This window comes from Dufourea novaeangliae, unplaced genomic scaffold, assembly GCF_001272555.1.
Source record: "Dufourea novaeangliae isolate 0120121106 unplaced genomic scaffold, ASM127255v1 scaffold299, whole genome shotgun sequence".
Lineage (NCBI taxonomy): Eukaryota > Metazoa > Arthropoda > Insecta > Hymenoptera > Halictidae > Dufourea > Dufourea novaeangliae.
Window position 1 is genome coordinate 55,612 of NW_015374192.1, and position 12,149 is coordinate 67,760.

A 12,149-nucleotide genomic window follows, 5' to 3' on the forward strand; every position below is an offset into this window, starting at 1 on the left:
AGGGTTGTTGTTGTATTGGTACAACGTATGATTCACCTGTCTACAAGTGTGTACACCGGTATATATACTACATAATTCTATTCGTAGTAGTTATCTGCAAACATTCCGCATACTATTATTTGGATGTCTTTTGTCCTTGAACCTTCTTCACCTTAGACTCGGTGTATGCACGATGTTCCATCTGACTTTCTCAGCTGAAGCGATTCTATTATACTTGCGTGTACTTGGTACTTTTTTTTTGTAATGACCATTCGTGTCTAGATGTTTCAGTGTGAGATTTCCATTGACAGTAGGCAACGTTGAAGTATAGAATCGACTTTGTGCATTGGGGTTGGAGTCCATTTGACCGGAATAGTTTCGTTGAAAATGATATATCATTGGACAGAGAAATTCTGTTGGAACATTTGCTGAGTAAGAACACGTTTCGCGTGATGAGGTCACGCGGTACATACTCGTGTTGCATACAGTCGGTCTTTTCATACTAGTTTTCCCATTTTGATACTTATTATCGAGCAGCAGTACTTAGTGCGTTTTACGTTGTTACAGTTTTTTTACGTAATCGTTATTCCAAGGTTTTTCGACGATCGTGTAACGCCTTTTAATAGAGAAATTGTTATATCTTCTTTTTCCTTCTCGTCGAGCAACAAACAAGTGCCTTAAACTCGAGCAAGGTCTCTTTTAATTTAGGTTTCTTTCTTCTCTTTTTTTTTTCTTTCGGAGATTTCGTGATTTATATGAATATGTACATATATACTACTGAATTCTATATAAATATATATATTATACAAAGTATCTAAGACGCGAAAACATATTATATATAAATATATATATATAAGAATGATTTGTATATTTTGCTAGAAATATTTTTATTAGCGAATAAGCAATGGACATTCCATCCACAATGTTATCGAGTTTTTATGCTCCAATCCACACGGAGGGGGTAGCTTCTCTCCGTCTATTACGCGGCATCTATTTTACGCATATATTCGAGAACATACAGTAACGGGAGCCTTAATCGATTTATAAGTTCGGCTACTGGAAGCTAGATGCTTTCAGGAACCCACGACCAACTTCACAGATCCATCTCTAAGACCCACCATATTCCTAAAGTAGCGTAATTCGAAATAAATTTACGACGAATAGTCGTACCCAAAATTGGAAAAAACACCATAATCTACATGCTAACATATTAATAATGTCTTTCATGAATATTCGACGGGTAGAGCACAAAACACTATCACCACTTGGATATGTGTACGAGGGGTTTGACGTAACGATAAAACGTTTAGGATGATGGTTCAGACCTTGCAAACTCGGCTCCGATTTTAAGATCAAATATGTAGAAAATTCGTAGCATCGTTCTCGAATTACTTGTGTACGAAATTCAAATTTTCATCGTCATCGTTGGATTCTCAAAACGTCATCATCCCCCAAATACGGTATGGCGGTGATTAATATTCATCCATCCAGCCCCTTTCACGTGGTCGATGTGCAACTGGAGAAGAGGCAGGTCGAGGGGCCAACATTTGAGAGTACGGGTGTGTAACCTCGTTGAAAGTTCGTCCATGCAAACGTCCACCATACACTGCCCATAACCGCGAAGAGCTTTTACGATCTCGCGATCGTTTGGCCTTTCAACCTTCCGACTGTGTGTACAGGGCGATTTAGGGGATGGTCTTCTTAATTTAGGGGCTGTAGCCCTCTTAATTTAGGGGGTATCCCTCTTAATTTAGGTGGTAGTCCTCTTAATTTAGTGGATAGTCCTCCTAATTTAGTGGATAATCTTCTTAATTTAGGAAGTAGTTCTCTTTAGGTCTTCCGAAAATGGTGAAATAGATCAAAGTTAACAGAAAATCTGTTCCATCGAAAACAAGTGTCTGTTGAGAAAATGGCGTCCACATTGGAAACTACGGTGCCTTTCGCGAGGACGTCGAAGACACACATCTTCTATCAAGTAATCTATTTCTTGAACGCCCTGTTTACACACAGTTTCGTTTGTACGCTCGATCTGTTGGTGTTACCGCATTGGTAGCGCGAAGTGCTATCGGTGATCATACAATTTCTTCTTGCCACGTGCTTCATTCCTTTTTTTTATATTATATATATATACACATACATATACACACGTATATGTATATATACATATATACGTGCAGCAATAACGGGGACACGAGTGTGACCGAAGAAACGCACGACGATCGTTATTGCCTTCGGGAAAGTCCAAAGTCCACGGGTATAGAAATGACTGGTTTGCATGTATGTCGGTGGTTTTGTGGAGGGACGTGCATACAAGTACCTGTATTGATCTTTTTTCGTTACCTATAATCGTTCGTGACCGGCAGACGATTTCATAACGCGTTAATTTTGTTTCTCTCCTGTACCCTCCCACTTTTTCCAGCGTGTATAAGTATCAGGGCTAGCGTGTATGGAACGTCGCTTTCGGGCAATCAAACATGGCCTTGCATAAGTATCGTAGAAACGTTATACTTAAGGGCCTGTAGCGCCTAAGAATTAGGTTAGATCGGTTATTTATGACTCGTTGAACACTTTTGGCTTTTGCACCATCAGTGCTCTGATTTATCGAGGCAGTTCCTGGTCATTAGGCCAGAGTAACTTTCACCGGTTCGGTTAGAAATCACTCGTCGTTAAGGAAACAGTAACAAAATAGCTTACATAAGAAGCGGTTAACAAAAAACCTCGTGGATTGAACGAAAACACCGTTTCACGTGCAACGACCCTAATATATTCGTTGTAATGTTAAATCGTCCCGTTTTCTCGACTCCCAAATGGCTCTTCCTCTCATCTGCTCACCCACTCTTATCTCCTCATATCCACACCGGATATGTCCTGTAATAATCTTCTCGTACTATTACGCGTGATCCTGTACAATCTCGCACACAAGCCTTTCCCCTCTGTTTGACAGGATTCGGTAGCGTATCACATAGGGACGAAGTAGTAGTACCTTGGTGTATACCCTAGTCCTGTTTTGTTAAAAAATGACGGCGCGAAGTGACCGGGGCTCTCGGTGGGCTTGAAATCCAATTACAAATTTGTGAACAATGTTCCACTATTCTAACGTTCTCATTCTGTAACAGATAGATTTACGGTGAATCGCGATTTTCCTTTTGCCGGTTTCTCGGTTCTTTCAAAACACTGTCTCGACGTACAAAATGGCGGAGCGCGCGCGTCGATGGCCCGGGGATACTTCGCAGCCCGATCTTGCAGCTGTAACTCGAGGATTGGGTATATTGCCCGCCGATATTACGTTCACATCGGGATTGTGCTTCCTGAGTCGGCTTCAGCCTAGCATATTAATATAGACACCCTAGAAACTAGATATTAGCGGAGGCGATGCGAAACGTGGATCCGTTGTTGGGGGGCTCGACCATTCGGTCCCCCTCGTTTCATGTCGCCTCCGTGGGGGCGCATCCTGGTGAGTCTTCGAACGTAAGATAAATGTATCGCTCGAGGGCGTCAAGAAGTCCACGTGGCAACCTCGATCATCAGCCATGAAATATCCATGGAAAATGGATCATCAGTAAACTATCGAGGATCGAGGACTTCTCGACGACCTTGGTCAACGCGCTGATTCCTCTTTTTTTTAAATACGGTAGAGCTCCATCTGTCGGGACGCGGAAATAAGATGACTTAAGACGAGGTGTTGACGTACGTCAGAAGTTTGAGGGCATTCCCTTAATTTCTGGTTTGCGTGTCTAGAGAATAATTTGTTAGATTTGTATACTATTTAACGCAAAGATGGTCTTTGGCGTCGCGTATTCAATCAGATCGATGGAGCTCTATCGCACTGTTATCATATAGTCGACTGCGGCCTGTACGGTAAAGATGCGCCTTCTCAATGGACGAGATTACGCATTGAACGGACGACGTTATTCGTTAATGGACCGAGCGACCTAGTTACTCTTTATCCGTGTTTGAACATTATAAACGCGGTAAAACATACCCGTACGAGAGTTTCTCCGTCTTCGAATTCTTTCTTAGACTCTGTGCGGATACTGCATTTACGCAGTAGTGGGTGCAGCTATTGTATAGAACGTACTAGACTGCGGATTATACTGTTGCTAGTTAGTTACAATGTAGTGAGTAATATTATTTAGTTGTGGACGTTTAATCCCAGATAGAACATGACGCCCAATGACGCCTTGAAGACGGCTTAAAGGCGCCGTAGACCTAAAATAGCCGTAAAATCGGCGTCTTCGAAGTGTCATGTGTTATGTGGGATAAAAATACGGGAGATTTTGTGTGGACTAACTTACGGTAAATTGGGGATCAAGCGCAGGAATACGCGTTTCGCGGTAGGGTTCTATCATATTCCAAGTAAAATAAACATCTTCATCGAGCTTCACTAAAACTGCAGATCAATTTCTTTACTCGAGTAATACCTTTAATACGTGAAATCTGTAGTCTAGTTGGGTAGCCGTCATCATCACTGTCGCCCGATCACATGGACGCGTAAGGTCGTTCGACTGTGTACTACCTGGCATTAGCTTTCGCTGGGCACTCACACACACGAGCCGTATTATACACGTATCCCGCAGGCTGCGAAGGGAGCACTGATCTGTATAACATGAATACGGGATGGGGACTTTTAAGCATAGCATGCTGAATTTTGAAGGTACGCCATCTTTGAGAATAAATCACCTCCGTCGCCTGTATACCTGAACAGTAACTAACGCTTTTATTCACATGTATGACTATTCGCGCGCTTTACGCTTTAAGAACTTGTTACAAGCAACATTGAGGATGATTGGCGAGATTGGAGTTAGCTTTGTTTAATTTCTGTTATACAGGCGGCGAAGGTGGTTTATTAACAAAGATGGCGTATCTTCAAAAGTCAGCAACCAAGTAGACCCAATTCCGTATCCATATGTAGAGATCAGCAGAGGGGAGAGAAAGGGAGAGAGTGTGTTGTGTGTGTGTGTGTGTGTGGCTAGAGCACGAAAGGAGGCGTAAGAGTAGCAACTCACAGAACACTTTTTTATCGTCCCACCGCCGCCACAGTGGTCCAGAATCAAAATTTAGCAGCTTGTATGATTTACTTAGCTCGAGCAACCATGTTGAAGCTTATAATTTTTATTTACATAGAAGACATTTTTTTTACCAATTTCAGGGATCCTCTTGGATGACGTCATCGTTCACTAACAGTGTTCTCTCATCTTCATGAAAGTTTGAATTTTTAGGGAATTTTTTTTTAGTCAGATTGATAATACAGAAGGGTCTAAGAACTAAATTCTGATTCTGAACCATCGTGCACCGTACTAACTCCAAGTAGCTGGTCGGACGAAGTCCGTGTGGCAAATAATCCTACTTCTCCACTCCCATTGCGTTGGATGTGTGTCGTCTGGTTTTTTTTCTATACATATATATACATTTTTCTCTTTTTAATTGTGAATCGCTAACCTGGTGACTGACAGTGTCCGTCCCTTTCGCAAAATTTACATTTTAACTCATCTGTCGCCGGTACTGTTTGTCGTCAGTACGTTATTGTCGCTACTTACCAGAGGCTGACCCGAGAGAGGCGGCGGCGCGTGTCCTGTTGTATATGTTAATCAAACGTGGTCTTTCCAAATAAGGGACCTTTCGAACGGAGGCTGAAGGTGGCACACACTCTTACCCTGCTCGTGAGATCCTTTCGATATCCTTTCGGTGGCTCTCGGTTACAGGAATCATCGGTACCGTGTACAGTGAACGTTAATTGACGTTTCTCGGGTACAGTGGGCTCCTGATATATTGTAGCGGCCGGGACTACAGGAGAGTAAAGGCGCGTTTCCACGTGCCAGTAAATCGTGACTTTTATGGTCATGACACTGAATGTTATGGCTTATGTCGTCGTGAAAATTGGATGTGACATTGGTTTCCATTATCACACAATGTCACGACAACGAAAATCATGACTTTTACTGTTCCGTGAAAACGTACCTTAATCCTTGTAGTACCTAAGTTCTCCGGGTACCGTCCAAAAATATCTTGAAAACTACCGCCACACTATTGATAGAACATATACTTCTACAATAACAACCGAGACAAAACTTGGTAAAACATACATACTTCTATCCAGTAAACGTATGTTCCACTATATAAACTTATTTTATAAAGTGTCATTAGATCTGTTTAAATTATATTAAAAAAGGAAAGCCGATATTTCGACTCTAAGGTACTGTAAGGGTTACTATTCGCGGAAGCGGCAACATATCGAGAGTCCATTTAAGTTCACATAAGGATTAACAATGAATATATCGTGTGGTGTTCGATCTTGACACCGAAAGGGTTATAATATCCCGTGTTTGGTCTATTAATTTTTCGTTCAGACACGAAAATAATGGTCAATGGGTTGCGAGTGGGGTAAGGGGAGCCGGAGAGACTCGGTAGAGTTTTCACGGCCAATTTATAATTATCCCGGCGAGAGTCAGTCAATTAATCTCGCGACGTGTAACGAGAGAACGGGACCGAGTTCGATTCTGTTGCGACACTTTTTGTCTCCTCCCATTAATCACCCACACCCAACTGGTTTTTTTTTCCGGGTTTTTTTTATCCTCCCCTCGATTAAATCGGTAACGTTCTTCTTTACCCCGATTGCGTTTTTATTTACTGGGATCGTAGGACACTTACGGAACACTCGTACACACGTACATACACACACACGGGCGTAATATTAGTATGCACACGAACACACAGACGTATATTTACTGATCTTTTTTTTACCCCTTGTATACACTTTTTTTTCTGTATATCGACGATTTATATCGATGGTGAACGATCATGTTTAATAAATGTGCCTTGTGGACATACATATCTTTTTGCTTGCCGGGTTGGTGGACTCTTACCCCCTTGATTATGATATACCCTCGCCTGGTGGTGGTGGTAATTTTCGTGGCGCGCGCAATGGGTACAAGAGGTATGCTACTTTCATAGAAATTAACTCTTAGACTGCCAACCAGTCAAAACCAATGCTATATACGACGTTCTTTGTTATTACTTGAAGAAACATCCAAATTGTTTGTATAAATTTGATGAAATATAATAACTGTAGTTATTGCAGAAGAAGCGTACAGGAGATTCAAAAATGATTATACCAAATTTCTTGTTACAAACGAACAAAGAATGTCTAAAGGCGCGGTTCGCAGTCAAAGGGTTAAAAGGGCACCGTGGGGTTAAGTCCCTGTTGGGACAGTTATCGAGGGATGTAGAAGTTTCAGAAATTGTTCTATAATATATACCACAGATAATGTAGACTCTGTGGAAGTAATTCCAGAAATTAGTGGGATTAGCTCCGCCTCAATTAAACAGGGAAACAAATACATGTCTATTAACCTTTTAACGCCTAGTGTTGTGCCTGTGCAACACTCACTTTAAAAGTGCATCAAATTCTGTCACAGATATCTAACTTGTCAGCTAGGATCATTGGGTAGTAAAGTAGATCTCGGCGTTTTCGTTTGGAAAATTCAAGTATGCAAAATTAGTTTCAAATTTTGTTTTGATTAGTATTAATTAATTTTTTTTCAATAGTGTTAGTTTCAAAATTAACAATATACAAAATATATATGTCTAAAGGCCTGGGCGTTAAAGGGTTGTCTGGGCACTATTGTACACTCAGAAACCTTTTCTGTCCGTTGCGCACGATATACACGACCGAGTACCTAAACTTCATTCGTCTTCGACGGTAAGAAAATTCTGTTTTTTTGCCTTTGGATGGAACGTTCCTCTCGTAGGTATCTCGAGCGTGGAGATCCTGTTTTCGAGAGAGATCGAGGAACGCTTATCGTGTCGGATCTCTACTCATGGGCGTGTCCCCATGAAAATTACGACCACCGTATATATCCCCTGTTACGTTCTATACATTTTTTTTTCACTGGGCTCGCAGGTATCTTTGGTGTCTACAGATCAAGTTGGAGATTTTTCTGTGTCGTAACTCTTGCCTCCCTCTCTCTCTCTCTGTCTCCTTGTTTTTTTTTTTTGTAATTTCTCTTGCTCTCACATATAGGTTCTCTGTCATTCTCTCTATCTTTCTTACATAGACACACACAAACATAATTTGTCGCTCTCGCTATCTCTCCCGCTCTTCTGCATAATTTTTATGTTGTTCTTACCTTCCTACCCTCGATCGTTGGCTCGATCCATCCATCATCATCATCATTCCCTGTTTCTGGATCCTTGACGAAGAACGGTCACGGTTCTCGAAGGGCCTAACAATTTTTTCTTTTTATTTACTTTCGTGTGCTGACATTAACACAGCGTTCGGGCTAGCCTGTGGTTAGATCTAACATTGTTTTTTACCGTCATGGCACATTGTAATCTAATTTACGACGGGTCTGTGATTATGTATATCTGATCTCACATCACAAAATTCGACTTTTCCAAGTAATTTTCTGTTTTTTTTTAAGTTTTTTTTTCTTCGTGATTTGACGTGAACCGTTCCTCCTTCGTTTCACTCCCTTGTCTTTTAACTTTCGTTGTTTCTGAATTTTGCCTCGATGCGGTACGAATCCACGTTGAATCGATGTCACTTTCGCGAACTGTTGTTGTTTATGTTGATGTCCGTTCGATCCAGAGTTCGCCAAGTGTCGATTGATACTATGAATAAGTATCTAAAAAATTAGTGTTACGTTTTTTAATCGTATTAACCCAAAACTAACTTTGTTTGCTATGTTTATTGCCTAAAATATGTGAGAAAACTGATTTCTTTTGTAATTGTATTATCACTATTGATAACATGAATACCTAAAAAATTAGTATCACGTGTTTCAATAGTATGAAAATAAAATTCGCATAAGGTGAAATTTCACCCATGGTAGCTTTTAAGGGTTAAAAATGTCGAAGTACTTATTTTAAATTTTATGTTCGTCACGCTAAATTCTTTATCCAAATAATGAATTTGTCCATCTCTGGTTCGATCGAGGCGTTCAAGGCGAAAACCAGCCGAAAATTTCTTATTTTCAGAAGAAAAAGAGAAAACAAGGATGGTTTTCGTCAAAAAAGCACGTCGTTCGAACGACGGTTCGAGGATTATTTAAAAAATTTTTTATTGTAATGTCTGCTGTTTTGTTTCATACGGGGGTCGCACGCAAAAAGGCTTTTTTTGTTTTTATTTTCTTAATATTGCTGGGGAGAAGAGAGAGAGTGAGTGTTTGTGTATGTGAGAAAGGTCTGAGAGAGGGGAGCAAGAAAAGGGGAAGAGAAAGAGAGAGAAGGAGAGTCTGAGTGAATTTTTGGTGATTTGGCAGAGGGGGCGAAATCGCAAGTTGGTGCTACATATATATATATTTATATATAAAAATATTACGTACATATCGTGTTACAATGGTGCAGTGTCGATTGCTGTTTGGTAGCGGGATCTACAAAATACTAACTTCTGTGCTTCCAGGTAGGCCAAGTCCAAATCATTATTCCTTCGAACGACGATCTGGCTCTACGGTCCGAGCGAACCAACCGAAATAATTAAATCAGACGGAAAAAAATACCATAAAATGAACATAACAATGAAAATGAATTTTAACAAAATTGTAATTTATAGGAGAAATTTCTTACTTGATTGTTCGATCAAGTCGGTTCGAGAGTTTCACACGGACCGTAGAGACGGTCGTCGGATTAATCGTGAAATCGTGCAGGTTGCGGGAACACGGCAATACGTTGTGTAGGGGAATGATCGTGACATCCAAATATCACTAATGAAATACGGGAACGGATAAGTACCACACGAGTTTTCTCGTCGTATTAGGTTGGTGCGTATGAAATGTTGTTTTTCTGTGGAGTTTGAATTTGCCGGAGTCAGTAACATCCATTAGCTAGAATCGCATTAAAGAAGAGGGGAAAATACGTCGTAATACAGGTGTTTGTAATACTAATTACACGAAACTTGTAATAGAAATATTAAAAACCTCAATATCAGCTGTTATGAAGAATCAGAATTTATTGAGAGAAAAACATTTATATGAGCTTTAACTTCGAACAATGATAGACTTTTTACTAGAAAATGAATCAAGAAGGAGGTCTAGAAAGTGCCATAGACAAATAATATCTTAAGAAATACTAATGAAGACAATCCACGACAAACAAGAGGACTAGCATGCTTCAAATGAAAATAAGCCATGCAGATAGGATCTTGTATGATAAGCGAAAACAAGAAATTTTTTCCAAAAAAGTTTCATTCCAAGGATCGTTCATCATCATTTCCTTTAACATGAGACTACAATTATAGCAGGCGTATATTGCAAACAAAATAGATGAAATGCACGTGGGATTAATAAAAAAGAAAATAACCCACTTTGTTAAACAGTTGGAGACTAATTCTGTTGTACGACCATGCAAGACCTCGTGTGTCGAAAACGACTATTCAAATACTTCAAGGATTCGAAAAAGAAATTTTGATGTGTAAAAGCAGCGTTTTGAAGAATTTTTAAATTCTAACACTTAACGATTTCCATAAATCTGGAACAAAGAAAATAATTAATCGTTGGTAAAAAGTATACAAACTCGTGGGAAAATTATTTCAATTAAATACACGATGGAATTTATGAAAACGACATTTCGTGTGCACCAGCCTAATATCTGTATCTCTGCACGATATCATCGACCACGGGATCCGTGGTGTGGTTACATAGTTTGGGCACTCTTCTTACGTTTGTACATACATAGAATCTATAATGGGTGTTATCAGATCTTTTATTATAATTGTTTTTTATTTTTTTGGTCGGTATTATTAATCCACGCGATAAAGAGAATTACCGTATACTCATGGCTTCGGTTAGATACACGTAATCAGTACGCGAATGAAAAAAAAGTCGTAAGGGTTTTCCGTATCTGTTCCTGTCCGTGGGTGTATATGGATCTTTTTACAGATACAAAAAAAACAGATGTCTTCGAGATCTAAAAAAAAGTTCTTCGGTGAACAGAGAAAAAGTAATCTAATGGATAGGAACATTTGGATATCCGTGTACTATTCTTATCCTTCGAATACGACCAATCGGATGCGCACGATCGAACGTTGATTGTCTTCCTTCTTGTTCTTCCCTGCAGGAGGCACGATGTTGCCACCGCCGCCGGTCGCGATATTCCCGCCAGCGGCTGCGATGTTACCGCGTGGACCGCCACAGTTCGCTGCCCCATATCCGCCGCCGATATTCTATTGGCCGTATCCGTCGCCGCCGGTCAGCCCAACCAATTATTATAACACGGCGAATGTTGGTGGTATCGCGGCCATTCCACAGCAAGCGGCGCTGGTAAGTGTTCAATAATTATAGTCTTATTTCTTTTAGGTTGAATCCTGTGACCTATGCGTTGTTCAGAAGATGACAATCACAATCGAACAGATAGGGCATACGTATTTCGTTGGCTGAAACGGTGGTGACATACACAATTGTATTTATCCAGCAGGCAGTTATTGCGAGTCTACTGTACCCCTTTCGCTCTTGTACCGTCCTGCGGGACATCTTCTCAACAACGCATAATATGGAGATGATAAGAGAGATCACAAACGGTTGAGAAATATGAAAAAAGGTGTGATCACTATTACTGGGGAAAACGGTCGGTGAAGTCTTCTAAACGCCAATGAACAATAAACCCTGTTCTACTGCATTGTATCATCAGGTTGTTGCGTGTGATTATGCAGTGGCATGCACAATTTGGGGCTCATTGAACGTTCTTCCACCTGGCAGAAAGACGTTTCCATAGGTTCTGTTGAAGTGCAGAAGGTGAAAGAAGTGTTTCAGGAGATAATATCATGTGTATTTATACTACGAGGTAATTTTTTCATATTTACTAAGTAGAATATAATTTCACTTTCAGTTAACGCCGGCGGAGTGTCTCCAATTGGCGCCAGGCGCGACAGTGCCCGGAGCGACCACGCCGACAGGGGAACCCCGCATAGAAGCCTTCCTTCCACGAATGGAACTAGAGAAACGTGTACCTGTTCCTGCACCACCGCAAGCTGAATGCAGTCCGTTCGTCGAAGTCTTCATGGTTTGATGATCACAGCCTCGAGCGAGCACCTGTGTCCTGATCGTTAAACCGAGTCGAGTCGAACGACGACACGTGAAACCTTAGCCTCGCACAAACAGAAGCCTCAAGTTGCGTATCCAACCGGTCAAGTGTTTTGCTCTTTGCTTTTTTCCGGTGGATACACGGCTGTGTATGGA

General features: G+C 40.8%; 1 protein-coding gene across 1 annotated transcript in view; it reads left to right on the plus strand.

Annotated features, from left to right (window-relative positions):
• Positions 1-12,149, plus strand: part of LOC107192258 (RNA-binding protein fusilli) — a 33,233-nt gene extending 21,084 nt beyond the window's left edge. Inside the window, exons 11-12 of the mRNA XM_015581474.1 lie at positions 11,032-11,234; positions 11,800-12,149. Of these exons, the coding sequence (XP_015436960.1) occupies positions 11,032-11,234; positions 11,800-11,979 (383 nt within the window). The 3' untranslated portion in view covers positions 11,980-12,149. The remainder of the gene's footprint in view (positions 1-11,031; positions 11,235-11,799) is intronic.